Consider the following 22,762-nt stretch of genomic DNA (forward strand, 5'->3'; position numbering starts at 1 on the left):
AACAGATATATCAGACTCCCCTTGTACTAACAGATCTTCCATGAGACTTTAAGAACTTTTAAACATTCCTTTTTTTAATTTATTTAAGATTGGGGAATCAGAAGAACATGTAATGGATTCAGTTAGTGCATTTTTTTAGCTGTATAGAATTATCAAGCTGTCTGGAAACCTCACACTTGACTTCAGAATGAATAAAATACGAATAATCACAACAGGTGCTTTGGTGTGATAATATTTCCTCTTCCCATAGAGAAGTTTACCAGATAAAATAACTGGAAATCAATGTAGCCTAGCAGTCCATGATGAAGACTGCCAAATTTGGGCTCTTATAAGTGGCTGAGGAGAGCGTTCTCTGCTGATGAAAGCAGTAAGCTAGGAACAGCCCTCTTGCCATGCAGTAAAGGTCACTTCCTCAAATTCCAAGTTTGAATCAGGTTGGGAAGGACCCCAGGAGGTCTGAAGTCCGATCATCTGCTCAAAGCAGGGTTACCTATGATATGACATCTCAGACCAGCTTTTTCAGGGCTTTACCCTGTTGCATCTTGAAAACCTCTAACGATAGAGGCTGCACAACCTCTCTGTACATCCTGATGCACTCTTTGGAAAAAGTTTTTATGCCATGGGAAAAAGTTTTTCCATATATAAAGTCTAAACCTCTTATATTTCAATTTAGGCCAATTGTCTCCTATCTTCCTGCCATGCACCACTGCAAAGAGTAGACTACCAGATATCTTCTGGGTAGCCTCCTTGCAGATAGCAGCAAGCTGCTGTAAGGTCCTCCTGAATCTGTCTCTTCTCCAGCTCCCTCAGCCTTTTCTCAAAGGGCCCATGATCATCTTGGTGACTACTGCCTTTTGAGTTTTTCCAGCCATCACGTAGTCCAACCACCTAGGCCACAATGTCCCAACATGTACACAGGGGTGCTCTGGAAGACTATGACCATGACAAAGATGGTATTTCCTGAAGTAATGGTTGACGGTATCTACCAGTCTTCCATCATCCACAGATCTCTTCACTTCATCCCAGAGAGCAATGAAGTTCAAAAAGCATGATTCACCTATGGTAAAGCCATACTGGCTATTCCAAACACCTTCTCCTTCACTTGTTCAGAAATAAGTTCCAAGATGATCTGCCCCATGATTTTTCTATGGACTAAAAGTGAGGTTGAACAGCCTATAGTTCCCTGGAAAATTCTTCCTGCCCTTTTTGAAAAGGGGTACAGCATTTGCCTCCCATGATCTCCATGACCTTTCAAAGATGATGGAGAGCAGCATCACAATGACCTCAGCTCCTTCAGCGTCCTTCGTATGTGTCCCATTGGGTTCTATGAACTTCTGTGATAAAGATTTTCCTCAAGAGATCCCTGACTTGGCCCTTTCCCACTACCAGTAATTACTGTCATCCCTGAACCCTGTCTGCAGGCTTATCTGCATGTGCCATCACTAAATCACCCAGCTATTTCAGCAGTGAATCCCCATTTTCCTTGTTTGTTCTTTTACTGTTAGAAGGAAGGCTCTGCTATTTCACAATACTTGAAAGAATGGTGCTGAAGGCACATCTGAGGTGTCAGAAATCATGTCCTTTTTTTTTTCAGCCATTTTTCCCTTATACAGAAGACCTCCAAGGAGAGAGAGACAGAGGGTGACGCACCTTCTTCAGCCTAGAGCTTACAGGTCAAATAATTTTATCTTTTTTTCTCCTCCAAATATTCAAATTTTAGTAACCCAAGAGTATATACTATTAGCTGATCTTGCAAGTTGAGTAGCTTGCTTATAGAACTATAAAAAATTTCAGCTTTGTTCTGATGTAAAGCAGGGAAATGATAAAATCCTGAAATACTTTTTGCCCATAATGACTCAGCAGATGATATGATAACAATCTATATGATTAAAAACAAAACCAGGATGCTAAGAAAAGGGACATGCTGAGATGAAAGGACATTAATGAGCAACACTCTTCTTGTGGATGCTGTCTCTATAGCTCAGAACTCATTTATATTCAAAGGATACACCAGTATCTGTAAAGGACAAAAGAAGGACACAACACTAAAAACTGGCTTTTAATGGCTCCAAGTTTTAAATTCTAAAAAGAGAAAAACAAAGACGTGAACAAACACTTGCTTGCTCATCCACTGTAGCTATGTGATCTGAATCAGTAATAAAAATCTTCGTGAAAGGTGAATGAGTAAGAATTTTGCATAGTTACTGTTGCTATGAAAGCCACTTTCCTTATTATCCACATGTTCCACAAATTATTCCCCTTTCCTTATCACTCACAAACAGGTAATGAGGCGCTAGGAAAATGGCTGCCGCCTGTAAAATTTCTGAGATTGTGTTTGAAACGAAGCAGTCAGAATGATGTTCCTCAAAAAGCAGTAGGCGTTCAAGAAGGAAATTGTACGTGCATTGAATGGGCCAGAGTCAGACCCTGCAAATGTGTGTGAACAGCATCTGGATCCTTTGAGAGAGAGTTGGCAGCTTCATCTGCCATCTGTCCTTCTCTAAAAGGGAGCCCAGATTTCGAGCATCTACTGTACCAGATTCCACCACTAATCCAACAACTTCTAATATACCTACCTACGCTTCATGCTTTGCTAGTATTAGCAACAAACAAGAAAGGTAACTGCAAATAGGAGAAAAATTGGATATTCGGGAGCAACTACAGAAAGGAACCACATTCAATTCTGCAGAAGAGGAGAAACAATTATAGTCAATTGCCAAATGATAAGAAGAACATTCCAAAGACGTTTGGAGAGAAAGTGAAGTATTCTTTGCAGGAAAACCTCTCTACAGTAAATACACCACTTATTATCAGATCATGTCCCCTAAAAGCAATAAGGTATTTCTAGAGCACCCCAAATAAAACCTCTCAGAGCAGGAAGGGATTTGAGCACTGAAAAAGAAACAGCTACAATGCCACAATGTCTGCCCTTCAAGTAAGGTTGGTGCTTGTTTTTGAGCAAGTAGTCCCATGAGATAAACCCCATAAAATTCTTAGCTTGCTTGTAAACAAGAATATATTTTCAGGTGCAACAATATTCTCCTTTTCCAGTTTGAGTCCAATAGCAGAGCCACTGTGATGTCTGACCAATGGTCCATGGTGCCCTCACACCAGCTCTCCAAAATGGCTAAGCTGGTCCATGAGTGACAAAGCTCCACCAGGATAACAGATCCCTGCCATACGAAATCACCACTCAAACCACATAATTTTATATTAGCAGACAGTTTGACACCATATAAATTTAGTTACAAGTGTGGATGAATTCACACTGAAACCGGTAGCTCTGAAATATTTTAAAGCAAGTAATAATTTTATGGAAGTAGCCCGGAATGTATGTAAACAGAAAGAAAGTGAATCTACTGCACATGTAAACAATATGTTATTTATTTATGTTTCCAAATAATTGTAAAAGTCATGACTTAAATGGACTCAATTGAAAGCATATAGCACAAGGCTTAGGTATAGTTATAGCCGCTAAACAGCAGCTGATGAGTTCCATTTAGTTCTCCCTTTTATAACAGAAGGAACAGACTGTGACTTACTAATCCCTTGAAAAAAAGATTTTGTTCTAGGTTTCCCCATAAAATCTTCTCTATTACACTCTCTATCACTCTGTAAACACTTCCTTACGCTGTTTTGTGCATTAATAATAATTCTTGTGACCAGACATTACTTACGCCATTAAATTCTTTAGACGATCCATCTTCTTTTCACAATAATATATTTTGAAATACTATATTAGTAGTAGAGACTTAACTAATCCCAACGAAATTTAAAGTGACTAACCTCTGAAACTTTCTTTCTTACAACCAAGATTAGGAGCCCAAAAGAAAGTCTGTTTTTTCCTATTTATCACTGTGCCATTAGCTAGTAGGAACTTGTTTTGGAAACCTTGTCAATTAATATGTATTTATTTAGAGTTGCTTACCCCAAAAGCTTCATTTTTCTTCCACACTGCATTTATATCAGTTAATTCCACTACTCTGAATAGGTAACATGTTGATATTCAAGGACTATACAAGTGTAGAGTACCAATACGACCAGGTCAAACTAGCAAAGAATATTTTCTTTGTTAAGATTTCTGCTGACCTAATTTGCAAGAGAGGTGGGAGACAAAAACAGTTAGTTCCTATTTGGGTTTTTTTGGCTTTTTTTTTTTTTTTTTACAAGTGGAACATGAAATAAATGTAAAAAAAATGAACCACTGAAGGGAACTTTAGCAGTTAGTATTTCCCAAGTGTCCTCATGCTGTATATTATGTACACATAGAAATACCCATTAATTCTGTCTAAATTATCAACCCTGTGTAGCTGTAGCAGCAGTATCTTCTACTGAAGATAGAGAGTATACCAACAAAAGATGCTTCCTGAGATAGGTCAGTTCTAAATGAAATAAGCTGTGCTACCAGAAGCCTGTACAGCAACATTTGCATTAAGGCTTTTATAAGTTATTAGAAGATATAGCAAAAATTGCTGCATCCCTCCTCTCCCCAGCAACACTGTACTCTAACAACATTTTCTTGTATGAACTACTGTCCTGCTTCATGATTTCTTTTGCCTGATTCCTAGAATCAGGAACCATGCAATCATCTTATTTTTAAATAATGTATTCACTCTATTCCAGTGCTGCAGTTACATTTTAATGGCACATAGAACAAATAAAGGCCTTTTACATCTACAAAAGCAGGGTTACTAGGTAGATAGTCTACTGGGTATATCCTCTCAGAGGTATCTAAGCACTGTACACCAGGTTTTAATGGCTTAATGCGAACCACAGTATACACTTCAAGTGCGTGTCTTCATAGGGTAACAACATTAGCTACTTCAGTCACCTTAACAAATTGCTAAACATATATCCTGAGGCATCACTCCATGAAATCAGAAATACAGCCCTTCAGTTGGGTCCTACAAGCAACACAGCCATGATGCTGCACCTGGGATAACTGCAAGCCAGCTGAGAAGAGCTAGTTCGAGCCTGGACATGGCATTAAGCTGATACAGCCCTACTGCTTTTGAATTCAGGTTACCCATATAATTCTCCATTGTATAATATTCCAGCCCACTTTTTAGAGTGCTGAAGACCTAGATACCTTCTTTTTCTCTTTCGAGGGAGTTGCTCAACAATGAGCACTTCAGAAATAAGTGGCCTGAATTTTTAAGTGCCTGCAGCATCTATCTAAAAAGTCTAATTTTAGGTTTTTAAGTGTCTTGGGTGCTGTTTCTAGAGTTCTTCAAAAAACTTCATCCAACCCACCATGCAGACTGTTTTTCCTACACTCGCCTTATTAATCTAGGAGTTCCCACTCAATTTCTTCACACCAGTTCAGCACTGGAGGTGCAGGAGCCTTCCTGACTGCTGAGCCTGCCATATGGAACTTATTTCTCCCCCTCACCTACTCTCCATTTTCTATTTCATTTCATCTGAGCACACAACTTGTTACCCATTGCCTGTTCCTCTCAGTTCTTTCCCCCCACTTTTAAAAAGTGCAACTGCACTCATTAAGTTTGGGAAGCATCTGAGATGCAGTCTGTGGGAAAGATGAAATGCAAAATAAGTATCTTGTGGATAGTGTTCTGAAGTAGGAGCAGTGCTGATGAAATTTTAAAATCTCTTGGAATTACCACGATATGCCTTCCTCATTCCGCATTCAACTTCAAAAGGTCCGAGGTAAATCTGTGTACGTGTACGGTGACACAAAATACTAAAAACTTTTCTGATGCTATAGAGTATTTCGGAACACAGTCTATTAGACAGTTGCCTGTGTCTGCTCACAGTACCAGCAAGCATACACAAGCTGCTACAATTTCTTCTGCAAAGTATGTGTGTGCAAGGTAAATGCTCACATCTCTCTGGGTCTGCAAAGCTGAATGAGATCACATAAAGATCTCTGAAGTGTTTTCTGCATAGCCAAATTAAAAAAAAAAAACCACAGAATTTGTAAATAACTTTGATTTTACTCTTTCTGTGAGTTGATAAAGTAAAGCTGGATACATTTTTCTTTATATCTAATTTTAAGCTGCGTGGCTATTCAATAAAATGGGCAACCATTAATAAATCTGGCTAGGCCTTGAAGTTCAGTTTTAATAGGCAATTTGATGCTGACGTTTACATTTTAAAACATATAAACTGTATATAGGCACATGTCTAATATTGATTTCATACTTTCTTTATATACCCAGATTTGAACTCAGTTCTCATATCCTTATCATGATAATTACTGAAAATAAGTTATTAAGGAAAATGAGAGTAACGCAAAACACAATTGCCATTTGTTTGTTTAAGCTCCAACCATAAACACTGTCATTTGCCAGTTTGGTCTGAGGTTAATATAACAGAATACTAATTTTAAAATGAAAGAAGCAAAGCCAGTTGAGAACATCAGCTTTCTAACACATTTTCTTAATCCATTTATCACAGTAACGATTAGTTCATGTTGCTTGATCTTGGATACAGATTGCTTTTAGTAAAGAACATGCAAACAAGGGCAAAACAAGGTAATTGTATTAGGCAGGCAATAGGTCTAACATGCTCGTTTAAGCTACAGCCAACTGTACACAAAACATCACTAGAATCCAATATTTTTCCATTTTAGAGTCCCAGCCCATTGCAGGTGTGTCAGTACATTCACCCTCAGAAAGTAACAAACTATTTGATTAGACTTTGACTATTAGTAACAATTTTTGAGAGAAGTCACAGAAAATTACTTTTAAATCAAGAGGTTGATATAACTTTAAGCTGAAGCTGACAGGAGCTCTGAGAAGATAGTTATTGTTTCTCTCAGGTTATCAAAGCCATAGACCCAATACCAGAACCACTCAGAACATGTTCATCTGGCATCAGTACTGGTCCGTCCAAGATCAAACCTTTCATTTTCACAATATTCAGGAACATGTGCCATTAAAGGTTGTGAAGATACAATGAAACTCTTGATTCTTCTATCTGCCTGTTAGTAAAATTCAAACATTATACAGGATGCAGTAATACTGGCTCTAGCAACTTACTGCTTGTGATTTAGGCAAGTCACATAGACAAGGCTGTATGTATAAGAACATAAAATCAATACGACTCCCATACAGGGTCAGTCCAGCTGGGCCACCTTACCCAGTACTCTGTACAAGACTAATAAAAGATGCTATTTAAGAAAAACATGTAAGCTTGGCCACTTTCTGCAGTCCGTTCCCCTCATACTTTCCCAAGGTCTACAACTGTTGTTCACAAACGTTAGCATCTGTTTATAGGCAAGTTGCCCATGAATGCTGCTGTCTACAGACACGCTGTCCATGTTCCAGCATGATCCACAGAGAGGCTATGGAGTATCCACCCCTGGAGATCGTTACAACTCGGCAAGACAAAGATTTGGCTGTTCTGACCTAGTGTTGGCTGGAGTCCCACTTCCGACAGGACACCAGACGATATAACCTTCAGAGGTCTGTCAAATCAAGTGCTGCACAATATTCAAGCAAATTAATCAAATGTATGAACAACACTCTGTTATTCCAGCACTGAGGTTAGATCCCGAGCAACTAGTGCTCAGACCCTGAGATCACTAGAAGCATGTCAAGGTTACTAGCATCGATGGAGTTCACATTATAACGATTTTGTAACAGTTTCCAAAAGAAAAAACAGGTGAGTCAAATTTAACAAGTAGATAAATGCAAACCTGAGTCTGTGCTTCCATATGCAGACTGTGTTTTGGGTGATAACAGAAGAACATTCAACTATGGTCAATTTATCAATAATATTTTTTAATCCTGAGTTACATTAAGAACTCATTTTGATGATGTGGTAGATTTGTACTTTCATTATTACTTTTATGCAAAACTCCCCCATTCCATCCCCTGCTTTAGGTATGAAGAAATCTTGGCATATCTTTGATATTCCTCTAAGATTATTTGGAGGAAGGAGGACAAAAAAACCCATAGAGCAAGACTTCTTAGAGAATACATTTTAAAGTAAAAAGCCACTCAAGCGCACTGATTTCACTATGCCTTTATTTTAGGGTGCTATTCTCACACATGATACAACAGAATCTTCTTTGAAGACGGATTATGCAATTTGAGATTTTTAAAGTAAAATTTTAGATCTGTTGTCCAAGATGCTAATGAACCCATCAATGCCTTCACTTTGCCATATTTTTATCTATTTTGGGATAGACAAGACTGAGTGATAATTGAAACGTCTGTGAGTTTTCAGAATGCAGTTGTGCAGACCAATTTGAATGCAGGGCATCAAAAAATGCAAACACATACAATCATTCACCACATAAAATACAGCCTTCATTATTAAAATGTGTAGATTGCTAATGCAGTTTCCTTCTTTAAAAACAACATAACTTAAAATGACAACCAACTTCAAGAGTTCAGGCATAACACAATGAAAGATGTTTAAGGCAACACATTTTTCTTCACCTTTTAGACAAGTTAAAAGACACACAAATAGTTACCTCAGAACAGGAAAAAAAATCACATTATACTCCAATAATTCAACAGCACACAAACCCAAAATTAAAATATATAAACCCATAACTAAAATACATAACTTCTTTTTCTTATGTTCCTCTCACAGCATTAACAACCACCTCTCTCCGTTGCACTGCCCCCATTAGCACACCTGCCTCTTACAAGCGCTAATGAACCTGACACGAACACTACAGAGCCACTCTCTGGTCAGTTTTGATCAGGTGAGAAGCAAAATGTTGCCAAAGGAATCAGTCGGGCTCAGTCCTGAAATGATTTATCGGGATGCAAGTTATGAAGCATTTTCTAGGGTGCCTAAGATGGTTTTATAAGAATCATATAGATCCCAGAAGAATACCCAGAAAACCAAAATATTTAGAGAAAGGTACCCAGAACCCCACCAAATTAATCCTTCACACTCAGCAGGCCTCCTCCCTCTCTAAACTGGAAATACTTTCTAACCAGAGGCCTTCTAAACAATCTCTGCCAAAACTCTGATGCAATCCACTGTCAAAGGCAATTATGCTTTTCCTATATACCTCCTCCAAAAATTGCTTTTTTTGCTTTCTTCAATACCTCTTCTTAAGAAAAAAAAAAAAAAAAGCAGAAAGAATGCTTGTAAATGGTGCAAGACAAATAAAGCAGGTTAATTTTTCAGGGTAGTTTGACATCAGGATTCAGATACGACATCTTAATGCTCACTGTGGACATTGGTAATCTTAGTAGCCAACTGCAATTAACCAAAAGAAATAAAACACAAATAAACAGGAAGACCTTGCCTTTTTAATAAGTATATTTGATTTTTTTCTGTGAATGAAAACTCACCAATGGTGTAATATCTCTTCAACTCGCTCCTCCGTGGATTGCGCCTTTGGGTGTTTGCAGTGTTGTTCTGTTCCTCCTCAGAAGTAGCTGTCTTAGTGGCAAGCAAAGATTTACTGGGCTGAGGTGTCTGAGCTTCAGCTGCCACTGGGTTGCATCCTGGCCCACTAATATCCACCGACTGGGACTTTTTCTTTAATCTAAAGGCAATTTAAGGCAGTAAGATATTACTAATCATCATTCTATACCTAGATTATGTATAGAATAATAGCAATATATTCATCATACAGCAATTCATGCATGTCACAGCAAGCTACACAACAGCAGTGATAAATTAGGCCCTGTATTAATTTCCCCTTTCAGCTCCTGCTAAATCAGTTACAAAACTTCCATTTCACATGTAGCTACAAATGGTAAACTGCCCTCAGATCAGCCTGCTGAGCTGCTTGAAGGATCAGTCCCTAATCTACCTCAGAGAAGATGAGCTGCCAACAACTATCCTATCATTAAGTTGCCTGGCTTATGTTTCCACAGACAGGGGAGTACAAAGAAATTAAATAATTTGCACAAAGTTGCTGAATGCCCCAAGAGAAAAGAACTACCTTATGATCTTCCAAACTCAGACGTGGCTCTATAACTGCATTTCTCATTCTGCCACAGTTTCAACATGTTTTTTCTGCCCAAAACTCAAGAATCCCACTAACCCCAGGTACCATTTTGTGCATTGCAACAGCAGTGGACAGAGGAAAAGAAATTCTCTGTCCTGCAGAAGAAATCAGTGTTACTCAACTCGTTACTGGCATCCAGGTAGAGTACCAGTTATTAACCACCATCCTCTGTGCCCGACCATCCAACCATTTTTTTACCCATCTACTTGTCCACACATCCAGACATAACATCATAACTTGGGTACAAGTAAACTGTGAGAGACAGTGTCACAAGCCTTGCTAAAGTCAAGGTAAATGACATTATCACTCTCTGCTCCTCCCCAAATCTAGGCATTTTATCAGAGTTCTGCAGGAGAGACTTAGAAAAGCTTTCAAATCCTACTTCAGAGTGGTGGTGAGTACACCCCCATCACTGAATCACTGTAGTCCCAGCATCTCCTCTATCTCTAGCAAGATAAAATAGAGGTTATTACGCTACTAGAGTTATTGAATAGAGACAAGTGCTCTGTTATGATGAAGCTCACTACATACACACTGGATTCTGTCAACACTTTTCTTAAATTAAGTCTCTATAAATGTGTATAGTTGACTACATGATTTGACCCTGGAAATAAAAGGGGTTTATGGCATTGCAGTGAGATACTGATCTGAGATTAAGGGATCGTAATAATTCTGAAATTTTGAAGCAAGTGACAAAAAATGATAAAGTTCTGTAATGTCAAAAGATGATTTTATTAGGGTAACAATTTAATGCTAAGCAGCCTCCCTCTTAACTCTGTGCTTCCTTATTTTTAAAACATTTTCTCCATGTACTGGTTGCAATTAAAGAGCATGGAAACCTGCACTGAGAATGGAATCTGCTAGTTTAAGATATTAACTGATTAAATACCATAATAATAATTACTGCTGTTAGTAGACTGGAAAATTTTCAGGTCATGATTAAGCTCTAGAAGATACATTAAAGCATCAAAGTGTATGTAGAATTTTACAAATGACACTATGAAGGTGAAATTATACTCATATGGGGTATTGCTAGTCCAGGGAAAGGACTAGCAGTTAGAAAGTTAGCAGTTAGAAATTAACTTCTCTATGTGGTCCAATGAGAAAGACTACTTCCACTATAACCTTTTCCCTAGGCTGGCCCAGGATGTCATGTATTTGAAGCAACGCTCCTCAGCTCCAGTGCCTCTGCACAAACAGTTCAGAATGACAGGGACCTTTATCCCTCCTACACAAAAGAAAGGCTGTATTGGGTCAAAGCAGGTGTTCATCTAGACAAATGTCTTGTCTCTAATAACTCTATCAATGGAAAGAGTACAGGCAAGTGCACCGTGCTACCTCCCCAAGGATATCCTTCCAGCCTCCAGCAAAATCTGGTTTATGGGTTTCCTGAGTTAGATGATGCACCTTTTTTAGCTCTTGGAGTTATTTTTCTCGGTTTGTCCTTAATTAGTCCAGAACACATCTAAACTTCTGATATAGGCGGCATCCTGTTTTGATGGGTTCTGGTTTAACTATGCACTGCTCATTTTAGTGTACAGTAGCCACAGTAGCTTATTTTAATGACTTGTAGGAGTGGCATTATGAGAAACAATGAACAACTACTACTCCATATATACCGGCTGCTTACATCAGCTCCTGCTGTTCAAAGAGCCCTACAGATATGGGAAGAACAACTTGTCACTGTGATAAAACTATCTTTACCTTGAGGATCTTGGTTGACGGATCTATATATGGAGTCAATGGGGAGAGCATCCTGAACAGCTTGCAATGAACTAACTGAATACATCTATGAGCACTGATACATATAAAAATCAAGATAAGACTGTGCAGGTCATCCTCTCTGAGTAAACACTGTGTGGGAAGAAAAGAAAGATCTGTTGTTCAAAATGATGCTCCAGGAACTGAGACCTTGTTTTGAGCAGTTCTAGCTTTAAGCCTACAGCTGGTCAAAAGCATTTACCTAAAACAAAGGCAGAAATATTTCATCAAATCATTAACAATGAAATGGCGTTCCATGATGATGTTAAATTCTGCTTTGTTCTTGAATATGCCTTACTTCAGGGGATATGAAATGCTAGCTGATGTGACACCCATCTACAAAAAGGATCAGAAGGAGGATGTGGGGAACTCTAGGCCTGTCAGCCTGACCTTGGTACTGGGGAAGGTTATGGAGCGGTTCATCTTTAGCGCGCTCACCAAGCATGTGCAGGACAACCAGGGGATCAGGCCCAGCCAGCATGGCTTCATGAAAGGCAGGTCCTGCCTGACCAGCCTGATCTCCTTCTATGACAGGGTGACCCACCGAGTGGATGAGGGGAAGGCTGTGGATGTTGTCTACCTGGAATTTAGCAAAACCTTTGATACTGTCTCCCACAGCATCCTCCTAGAGAAGCTGGCGGCTCATGGCTTGGACAGGTGTACTCTTTGCTGGGTAAAAAACTGGCTGGATGGCCGAGCCCAGGGAGTTGTGGTGAACTAAGCTAAATCCAGTTGGCAGCTGGTCACGAGCGGGGTTCCCCAGGGCTCAGTGTTGGGTCCAGTCTTAATATCTTTATCAATGATCTCTAAGTCTGCAAATGACACAAAGTTCGGTAGGAGTGTCGATCTGCTCAAGGGTAGGAAGGTTCTGCAGAGGGACCTGGACAGGCTGGATCGATGGGCCAAGGTCAGCTGTATGAGGCTTAACAAGGCCAAGTGCCAGGTCCTGCCCTTTGGTCACAACAGCCCCATGCAACACTACAGGCTTGGGGAAGAGTGGCTGGAGAGATGCCCAGAAGAGGACATGGGGGTGCTGTTTGACAGCCGCCTGAACAGGAGCCAGCAGTGTGCCCAGGTGGCCAAGAAGGCCAACAGCATCCTGGCTTGTATCAGGAATAGTGTGGCCAGCAGGAGCAGGGAGGTGATCGTGCCCCTGTACTTGGCACTGGTGAGGCCACACCTTGAATACTGTGTGCAGTTTTGGGCCCCTCACTACAAGAAGGACATTGAGTTGCTGGAGCGTGTCCAGAGAAGGGCAACGAAGCTGGTGAAGGGTCTGGAGAGCAGGTCTTATGAGGAGTGGCTGAGGGAGCTGGGGTTGTTTAGCCTGGAGAAGAGAAGGCTGAGGGGAAACCTTATCGCTCTCTACAACTACCTGAAAGGAGGTTGTAGTGAGATGGGTGTTGGGCTCTTCTCCCAAGTTACTAGCAATAGGACAGGAGGAAACGGCTTCAAGCTGCATCAGGTGAGGTTTTAATGGGATATTAGGAAAAATTTCTTTACTGAAAGATTGGTCACGCATTGCAACAGGCTGCCCAGAGAGGCAGTGGAGTCGCTATCCCTGGAGGTGTTCAAAAAATGTGTAGAGATGGCACTTCAGGGCATGGTTTAGGAAACATGGTATTGTTAGGTTGGTGGTTCGACTTGATGATCTTAGAGGTATTTTCCAACCTTAATGATTCTATGGTTCTATGATTCTATATAAAAAGTTTCTATAATTCCTTACCACTTGAAACCTTTGAAGATTGCAAGGATAACTTTTGGGAAGAAAATCACTAGTTTTCAAGGAGTAATGCTCTAACTCAGACCAAAGCTTGGACAGTCATTACAGTGTCTTGCTTCTGTATTGTGCAAAATAGTTGTGGGCAAGGAAGCTACTAAGTGTTTAGTACCTCCATAATGTCAAACCAAGGCAAGCAAGGTTAAGGATTTGTGAGTGTACATATGCCTTGCATTACACATTTCTGTGTTCTGCCCCAGAGGAAGACAGACAGCAGATGAGTTGAAATAAATTGTACAAACTGAAAAATACCATTATGATTTATATTCTTAACTAGGTTGTGAACACATTCTTCACCACCAAGGCTGTCTGAAGGATAGCCCAATTAATAAAGCTGTAGATTACAGTGTAGAGGTAGCTAATAAAACAGGTTGCTGCACTTGGGGAATATCAGATTGTTGTTACAAATACACTGTGTCTGTTTTTCTACAATCACATAGGAATAAAGGGCTAATACCTCTCATCTGAGCAGTAAAAATGTCACATGGCCTTTTTCATGTAATAAAAGACTCAATTGAAATGCCTATAGCAAATTAATGTCCAAAAAGTTATCTACCCTTGCCATCAGAAAAATTTAAATGTAAGACTTCCAGAGTCATAGGTACTCAAGTACTAAAATTAAAGAAGAGGAGCATGAAAGACAAGCAAGTGCACATAATATTATCAAACTGTTTTTGAGAGACCATGGTAACAGTGCTTCTGCTGTCAGGAAAGACAGAAGGATACAGGGTCTGAATTAATCCAGACTCTGCGATAACAGGGTCACCTGAGTAGGACACAGGTTCAAGTAAGGACACAACTTCATAGGAATGACTTGACAAAAACAAGCAACTTACTCAAATGCATCTTCCTTCAGCCCATCTGAACTGTATATTGATACAGTCATGGCTGGCAAAGAGTTTGAAAAAACACTGCAGCCTTTGAACTGTGTCTTCACTAGACTACCACGTCTTGCAAAGAAAGCCTGAGTTCTGTGTGTTTTGAAGCCAAGAGAATGAACTCACTGTAAGCCTGACCCTTTTCCAGCACCCTGCTTTATTACTAGCTCTGTGTTGCATTTGGTTTTGGTTTTTCATATTAAAGCTGCACAGTCAGGCTGAAACAAGATTTATTCTTTGTCAGAAAGGAATCTGAATGTGAAATGCCTTAGGATCACATTCATGCTTCTTGCTTTGTTTCAGGTTGTATGCTTGTAGAAAAATAAATAAAAGATACAAGAAATACTGTGGCAAATCTTTTTTATCTTTTACTCTACGCAGTCTGCAGCAGCCTTCAACTAACTTTTCAACCACAGGCAACACAGGTCTTTCAATGTTGCCTGGTGTGACCCAAAATGATGCTGCCGCAGACAGCCAGCAGACAGCATGCCAGCAAGGATTTCAAAGTCAGCACTGCACTAGCTGGGCTTGGAAATTAATATCTGACAGCAAGGACAAAGTCCTAACTTGACTGAGCTCTGAAGTAGATGAGGCAAAGATTTCTTTTTCTGCAGCTATCCTTAAATTATAGGATTTCCAGGGGAGGGAAAACTATGTAACAAAAAGAGGAAAATCTAGGAAAATCTGCAGCCTTTGAGAGGTGTGAAACCCCGAGCGGGTCACTACTCTTGTCTTCTGGTTACTGGCGGCTTCTGTGAAATATGGTTGTGCTCTCACTTTCGTGTTAAAACAGACAGGCACCTTCACAGCAAAAGCGGTAAGTTCAGAGGAGAGGCTAACACGGAATGACTATGAAGGCCCAATTGTTGACAATTAATTGAGACAACCCATCCTGGGTCAAAGTTCAAGTAGGGCCAGAGGAAGGTTACTCAGCTGCTGCTGACTGGACCTGGAAATGCCATGTTTGCTTGGAACGTGGCTGAGCAGCACCTCGGTTTTAGACAACCCTGTTCAAACACACATTTCACATGTGTGCAATTCAATTGCACTATTGCTAATAACCCGTTAAAACCCCATTTGCTCCATTTGTATCTCGCTGTATTTTCCTAGAACAGATGTTGCTCACCCCAGTAACTCCAGCCGTCCGAGACCTTCTATGCAGTCAACTCCTCGGTGCCTCTAACCTACCAGACAGAGGCACAAAGCCGTATCTGCCTCTCAGCATCCTGCCAGTTACTGATCGCAGAGGATTTGCGCATTTAGCTAACCAGGAGGAACGTGCATCTCCAAGCTGTGTGATGTGACATACCTGTAGGTAGACACACTGACTAGCTTTTGAACTTGGGCTTTATTTCACTTTCCATCCTCTGCATACAACTGTAAAATTTTCTACTGCATCTTAGAATCAGCCTAACAGATGGCTCCAGCTTTTACCTCCTGTTGACCAGCTGGCACCCTGCGCTCCCCAGCAGCACCTCCCAGGAACGGGTCACTTTGAACAGACTCTTACCATTGCCCTCAAAAATAAAATGTCATTGGGTGGTCGGGTGTTTGGGCATCAACCACCAAGTGTTCTGGGGAGTCCAATCCTATGGGAAGTCCTGAAATCCTGGAGCTAGTGAATTACCTGGGAAGCCTGCTATAGATTTTAAGAGCATTAGGATTTTGTCCCTGGCTTTCACTAACACAAACCTATTCCATTCCTTACACAATCCATGCACTTTTTTACGTTATAATTGCAAACTGAATTTTTGTAAAGCAGCATGGGAGAAAAATAAGGCATTATTCTCAGAGCAGATCTTGAAAGCACCTAAAACAAGCATGTCTGGCATTCCAGTCTGAAAGACAAGATTAAAAGGTATTTAAACCATTTATGTTGGAAACAAGTAAGCATATGAAGCATCCCAGGGGCTGGGAATCTATACAATTTGGTCTTCGTGAATTTCTAAGTAAAAATCCCTTACTGCAACAAAGATTTGGAGGAAAGCCTAGCCCATTCTTATCTACCTAATACAAAAACTTCCCTGTGCCTCTTGTGACTATCACAGAGATTTTACTACACAGTTAACAGGAGAAGCAAAATCATTCATTTGAAGAGTGATGCTTATTCTTCAGAGATGCATTTAGTATTTTTGAATGCCCAGAGAGCTGGTTATGAATTTGATTTCTTTGTAGCAAAAAGTGTGATATAAAGTGATGTTGACAGCCAGGATTTATCTGATTCTGGAAAAAACTTCTGCTACGGCTTTCAGTACAGCACTGTAAAGGTCCCACAACCTAAACACAGAAGGCCTCACACCCCAGTGCCTGCACAGCCCCAAAAGGAGTTACTTTATTTCCCTGCAGACACACAGACCCCTCAGCTTCCACACAAATCTGCCTTTGCACATGGCGGCATTTTGTGGCTGCTGTGGCAATCTGGAGGGATCAGGTAAAAGGCTTGTGGTCTGCAGTGAGGCTCCATTTACTGCCTGAGGCTCCTTCTGCACGCTTGCAGTGTGAGGCAATGCCATGTCTGCTGGAAAATCTTTTGTTTAATGCTCCTGAATACCACCTGCAGCTCTGGCCATGCCCTCTTGAAAAGAAGATAGCAGGATTAGACTGATACAGACAAAAACCACCCGTGATGACAACGACGAGTCGGTTCCTCATGGGGCAAGACGAAACAGACTGCGGGAAGGAGCTGCCCGTGGGGAACCAGCGCACGACCTCTACAGCCATCAGCCATGGGAAAGGGGAGTGGCAAATGGTTTTGCATCACAGGAGATTGAAGAAGCACCAAATGAAGGCCAACAGCAAGTTTGAAATAAACACAAAGAAGTACTTCTTTGAACAGTATATAATTGCATGATGGAAATAATTGTGCAGGCTAGGAGTACCGCTCAGAAGAAGGACTGACACGAGTCAGGCAGAAAACATCTATTAGGGCTGTGAAGCTTGCAGGTAGTTCAGCTCACAAATTCCTTGAGCCAAGGGTTGCTGGAAGGTGGAGGGGTTTCACAGGGAAAGAGCCACTCAGTAGGTTCTCTCTCTGTCCTGTTACCCCTAAATATCCGCTACCACCTAAGCAGGACACCCACCCGAGTGCAACATACTTGCAATTCAAACCTGAATTGGCCTTTATGAATTGCAGAGGGAAACAGAACTAACCACCACAAAGCAGCTAGAAAATACGACACTGCTGAAGTAGACGGCTGTCAGTAAACAAACAAAAAAACCCAGAGAAAAGCCCTTCAAACGGTTACTTCATGTGTTGATCATGCAGCAGTTTTCTGATAATGCAAGCAGCTTACGAGATCGTTTGATGGCAGAGAACAAGATGACCGTTATGAAAGGATTAGGAATGAATTCACACCTACACAGCCCAAAAAGCATTTCAAAGCGGCAGCTATGTATCAACACCACAACATTCAGCCTAGCTTCAGGAAAGAACACAGTGCTGGCACAACAGCTATGTGCAAAAAAATAGCGGCATTCCAACATTATTCTCTCTATATACCCCCCAGCATACGTATTTGACCATGTAGAGCAAGCATATAAAACACACTTTTCTGTTGCTTTACACACACTATCAAAAATTACCATGCAAACTAAAAACACGACAGTTGTTAATTGTCAGAGTACCAGAAAGCAAACAAAAACCACCCTCTCTCCACTTCCCAGACATCTTTATGGAAGTAGTCCCAGCACATGCAGGAAAACTGCCACCACCCCTCATTCTGTAAAAAAAGACAATGCCAAACCAGAAGTTTCCACCAGGCATCAGGGGAAAAGATGAGGAGTATCTACTACTTGCAAATTGATTTTGTGATGTGTGGAATAGGCAATCCACACCCTCTTAACAAAACTACAGACAATGCTGGTGCCTCCTGAGTTTCAAGAGAACACCACAGAATAAAGACTTACGAAAATGAACACAAACCTTGTGATTATTCCCGGGAGCATGACAGCACTGCTACAGGTAAACCCTTGGAGGAGCATTTACAGAAGACATATAGATTGGTTGCTGCCAGGTTACATCCATGAACTCCAAGCGGGAGAATCCAGAATCCACTTGTGGTTCAAGTGTGACAAGGCATTCTCACTGCCTGGGAGAGAAGCGTTAGTGAGTCCACGGGCAAAGGAGTCAAAGCACTCTACACACCTCAGATGGGCCTGGAGATGTACATTCGCAGGAGGGTGAGGCATGGCAGAAGTGGGGAGGGAGGTGATGATGATGATGGAGATGAAGATGGCAGCAGTCACGCTAAAAACATGATGTGACTCAGATAGTCACAGCATCTAAAGTTCATTCTTTTTTTCCTGCCTAAGCTTTTGTAAGGATTAAGGGCTCAAGATCATATGGCTTCGCCATGGCTGTATAAATTTTACAGCTGCTTTACATGGTGGAAGTAATATGCTCTGCAGCTAGGGTGTGTGTTTTGTCAGGGATGAGAATTTCTTGATCTTTTCTTTCAGGATTTTGAGACGGGGTTCCAATGCTGTACTATTTGCTGACAGTTATCTTAATTCTGGATGTGTTTTAGAAGTGATGTGTAAAGTAAATTACTATTTTGAGTCTTGCTATTTTGTTAATAGCTGCTATACTGTTATTTAAATAACTCCCACTAGTTCCTTTTTCACAAAAGCTCTTCCAATGCTTTATGCAAATCTCCTTTAGTACAATTTGCATGGGTCTTGAAATTTCCAGCTCTGTCATATTCAGCACAGAAAAATTTTGCATAATGGTTTTAAAGTGACGGTAATTTCTATTTCATTCTTATTTGTCTCTTTAATGCCATAACATTATATATAATGCAACTTTATTTATAAGGATGGATTCAAACTGTTCAAAATATTTTAAGGTTGTATCACTAAGGAAAGTCTTTACTTCACCTGATTAGATGGAACTATTTCTGAAATATCCTTATTATCAACTGCAACCAGCACCCAGCTCCTATTCCCCTGAAAATTACCGTGAGATTTTCACACATCTTATATTATGCAGGACCACATCCTGTATTACCATCTTCTCTCTCGCAAACATTGAATCCAGAGTTTTCAAAGGCAGACGTAGCCGGTGGTCTGGGAACTGCATGGCATACCCTGAGACATATGGAATACCTCCCGTGCAGTGAAACCATATAAACTCGGAGCATTTTTCCATCTAATTAACTTTTCATAATATGAATTATTTTCTGTGCTAACTGCAAGTAATTTATGCATCAACAAAGCTGTTTTATCCATAGCCTTTAATTTAGGCAATTGCATTTGCATTTCTGATTCCAACCCTAGGCTTGACTGTTTTCCGAGCTGTTTACAAGTCAGCTGCAATATCCCTGGGCACTTAATGTTCCTGAGATTGCTACAGTATGTGCAATCATAGCATGCATACATTTATGTAGTCAAATTTGGAAGCAAAAGGGCCTTTTAACTTCTCAAAGAGATGTCAGAGGAGGTTGGAAGTTACAATACCAGATATGTGTGTTCTAGTCCTACCATCTCAACAGATAAGCATCAGCACAGCAGGCAACCAGTGCTCAGCTTTGAAGACATGCTGTGGAAGTGCTTGTCCTAAGATATGGAAATGCAAATCTGCACATTCTTCTGCCTTGCCCAGTAGGTCAAACGTACACAGTGAAACAAAGACTTTTTTAAAAATATAAAACCAATTTATACATCATTATTATCCTTATTCCACAAGACACACATGGGTAAGACATTCTGATCTCATCACTGAAAGTTCAGTGAGTTGAAAAGGTATTTTGTAGAAGGGAAGAGAGAATAAATAAACAGTGAGTGAGAACCAGCCGGGAGCATCTCTTTGTGCAACAGCCCATCAGCTGGAGTGCCTCCAGGCAAGTGGGGACTTTCTGGCCTGGCCTTCCTCCTGCAGCTGGGCAGCCTGCCCAGTCACACCATGGCATGCCACTGCCACGCTATGCAGTGCTGCTTGGCAGCTGTGAATGACAGTCCTGGGACCAGAGCTGCAGCAAGCAAAGGAGCCTCCATCTTTAGTCTGAGCATTAGGACACACTGCAGAGAATGCAAAGACCACGCTCCATGACCTGACACCAGGCCATGGGGCTGGGGAGGGGGGTCAATTCAGGGCAACAGAAGACACAAATCTCACAGGTGATCATCCAAACTCTCCTCATTCTCCTTCCCAAATGGACCCTCCCCTCCTAGAGCCTCAAGACTCATCCTCACACTGCGGTTCGAAGTGCCCTTTCGGCAAAGCTATCTGCTTCCCGCCAGGCACGGAGGCTGTGGGGCTGCACTGTGAAAGCCATTACTGCTGTTTCGCTTTTCTAGGAACCAGCACATGTTAGGACTGAAAAAAACATCTATACCTGGAAGTCCTTGGAAGCACCCACCAGCCTTCACTGAATACAGGTCAATGACAAGACTGGACAAAGGCTAGCAACTTAAACTGTAAGCCGAACAGGCAACTAAATTACCCAATTTGTATAAATACTGTGTCTTCATACTTTTGCAATACAGGTTAGCCTTGAAACGAAGATTACATAGATCTGCAATGTGTGCAGATCTATATATATATATAAATATATTCTTCTATAAGTCCTCACAGGACAAAAAGCAATTTTATGAAAATGAAGCAATTAGCACTGACTCACAAAGGGCAGACTCTTGTTACAGGGAAGAGAGAGACACAAGCTAGCATTTCTCCTTGGTAGGAACATAAATTGGTTCTCAGAGTGCTCTGCAGGATATAATAATACCTGATAAATCTCTGTGGAAGCACCTAACTTGTCAAAGGCAAGGTAGAAACTAGGCAAAATGAGAAATCTTTCATCATCGTAGCCAAAGGAGAATTGAGTTTTTGCCTTTCAACTCATGCATAACTCAAGTATTTTGAATAGTAAGTATAAATTTAGCACTTCAATGAAATGTGCAGAAAATGTATAGATTGTATAAAATGAGCTTTATATTGGTTGGCTTTTTTTACTATGATTTGATATATACGCCGCACCCTCCACTGAAAACATGTTCATCCAAGCTACTATTTCTTGAGGGAGTTTCACTGGGCACTAGCCATGCAAGTTTGAAAAGTGCTTGTCTTTTTCTTTTTGTATTTCTGATTCATAAACCAGGTTAGCCAAGCTTATACCAGATGGGAGAGAAACACCTTCAAAGATCCAGAAATATTTTGTACTTAAACAAGTCAAAATTATCTTCCTACCCTTCTGGCAGGAGACCCTCCTGCTCTAAGTGTTCAGCTCCGACTAACCCCAACCAGCACTCTCTTTTCACACAGGGTCAGTAACATGGCAAAGCAGTTACCCGCATTTCCTCCGGAGCTCCCGAACAGCCCAGAGGGCTGACTGGGGATGCCAGCCCATACTCTATTCACGCGGATCCTGCAGCCACACAGCAGAGAGAGATCCAGAGCCTTGTTAAGGTCCCATCAGACGCAATTAGAAAATGGGAACCCTGTTAATTGCACCTATTGAGAAAACGCTATCACAAGCATACATGTTTTCATGTCTTGTCATCCCCAAGAGTAAGCAATGCCACTTGATAAGCTGATTAATAACAGGTTGTACTAAGAGAATCCATATATAAAGGAGAAACACACATCTGAACAGACAGGTTGTGAAATAGTGCCTGCTTATTTAAAAGCAAACGGAAAACCCACACAACTATTTTGTTTCTCAGTTCTGTGGTAGTAGGAGGAATATTTTTAACAACTTTTTACTTTGTGCCCACAAGAGTGTAAAGGTTGTAAAGACATTTCTTTACGCCTTCACCCTCCAAGCAGAGCCCACAGCACAGATGATACACCGCCTTGGTCGCAGAAGGGACCCCCCTGCATGGGGGGAAGCTCTGTTGGACAGAGATGCAGGAGCCGCAGGAGCGACAACCGGAGCAGGAGTGTCCCCAAGAGAGAATGAAGTGGCTTAGGCAAGCACAGAAGTTATGTTCCACCTGAACCCAAGCAAACGTATTCTGGGGACAACAACCTATGGTAAAAAAAGGAAAAAGAAAACCCTTCAAGAACACAAACATTTTTTGTAACTATGAGAATGTTTGAGATTTCAACAGCAATTTCCACATCCCCTAACTGTGAGGACAGAAAATAAATGTGACATGATCGCAGCGAAAATTCCCACTTGGTAAATTCTAGGTCTAGGTCTGCAGAGCTGTAAGCACGAGGCAGTGCTGTGGTATCTTTCCTATACTAAGCATGTGTTTTTTATTTGGATATTGGCTTGCAATGGGCAACGTCTACAAGCTTCATCAGGGCCGTGAAGGCTCTCTTCATTCCCATCAGTGCAGTTTTCTCCTCATCTTAGCTTTCGTTATAAACTAAGAATTATGACAGCCAATTTCTCCTTTCAAGTTTCCTTACAAATGAGATTTTCTCTTGCCTCTTAAGATAACTTAGTCCTGGGT

General features: G+C 40.9%; 1 protein-coding gene across 4 annotated transcripts in view; it reads right to left on the bottom strand.

Moving 5' to 3' along the window:
• Positions 1 to 22,762, bottom strand: part of OXR1 (oxidation resistance 1) — a 290,372-nt gene that overhangs the window by 134,867 nt on the left and 132,743 nt on the right. For 3 of the 4 annotated variants that reach the window (XM_064442241.1, XM_064442239.1, XM_064442237.1), the window contains exons 2-3: positions 18,288 to 18,453; positions 9,282 to 9,478 (exon numbers count right to left, since the gene is read on the bottom strand). In XM_064442241.1, the coding sequence (XP_064298311.1) occupies positions 9,282 to 9,478; positions 18,288 to 18,346 (256 nt within the window). In that variant the 5' untranslated portion in view covers positions 18,347 to 18,453. The remainder of the gene's footprint in view (positions 1 to 9,281; positions 9,479 to 18,287; positions 18,454 to 22,762) is intronic. The other variant, XM_064442238.1, reaches the window with a different exon arrangement.

This window comes from Phalacrocorax carbo, chromosome 2 (assembly GCF_963921805.1).
Source record: "Phalacrocorax carbo chromosome 2, bPhaCar2.1, whole genome shotgun sequence".
In the NCBI taxonomy this organism is placed as follows: domain Eukaryota; kingdom Metazoa; phylum Chordata; class Aves; order Suliformes; family Phalacrocoracidae; genus Phalacrocorax; species Phalacrocorax carbo.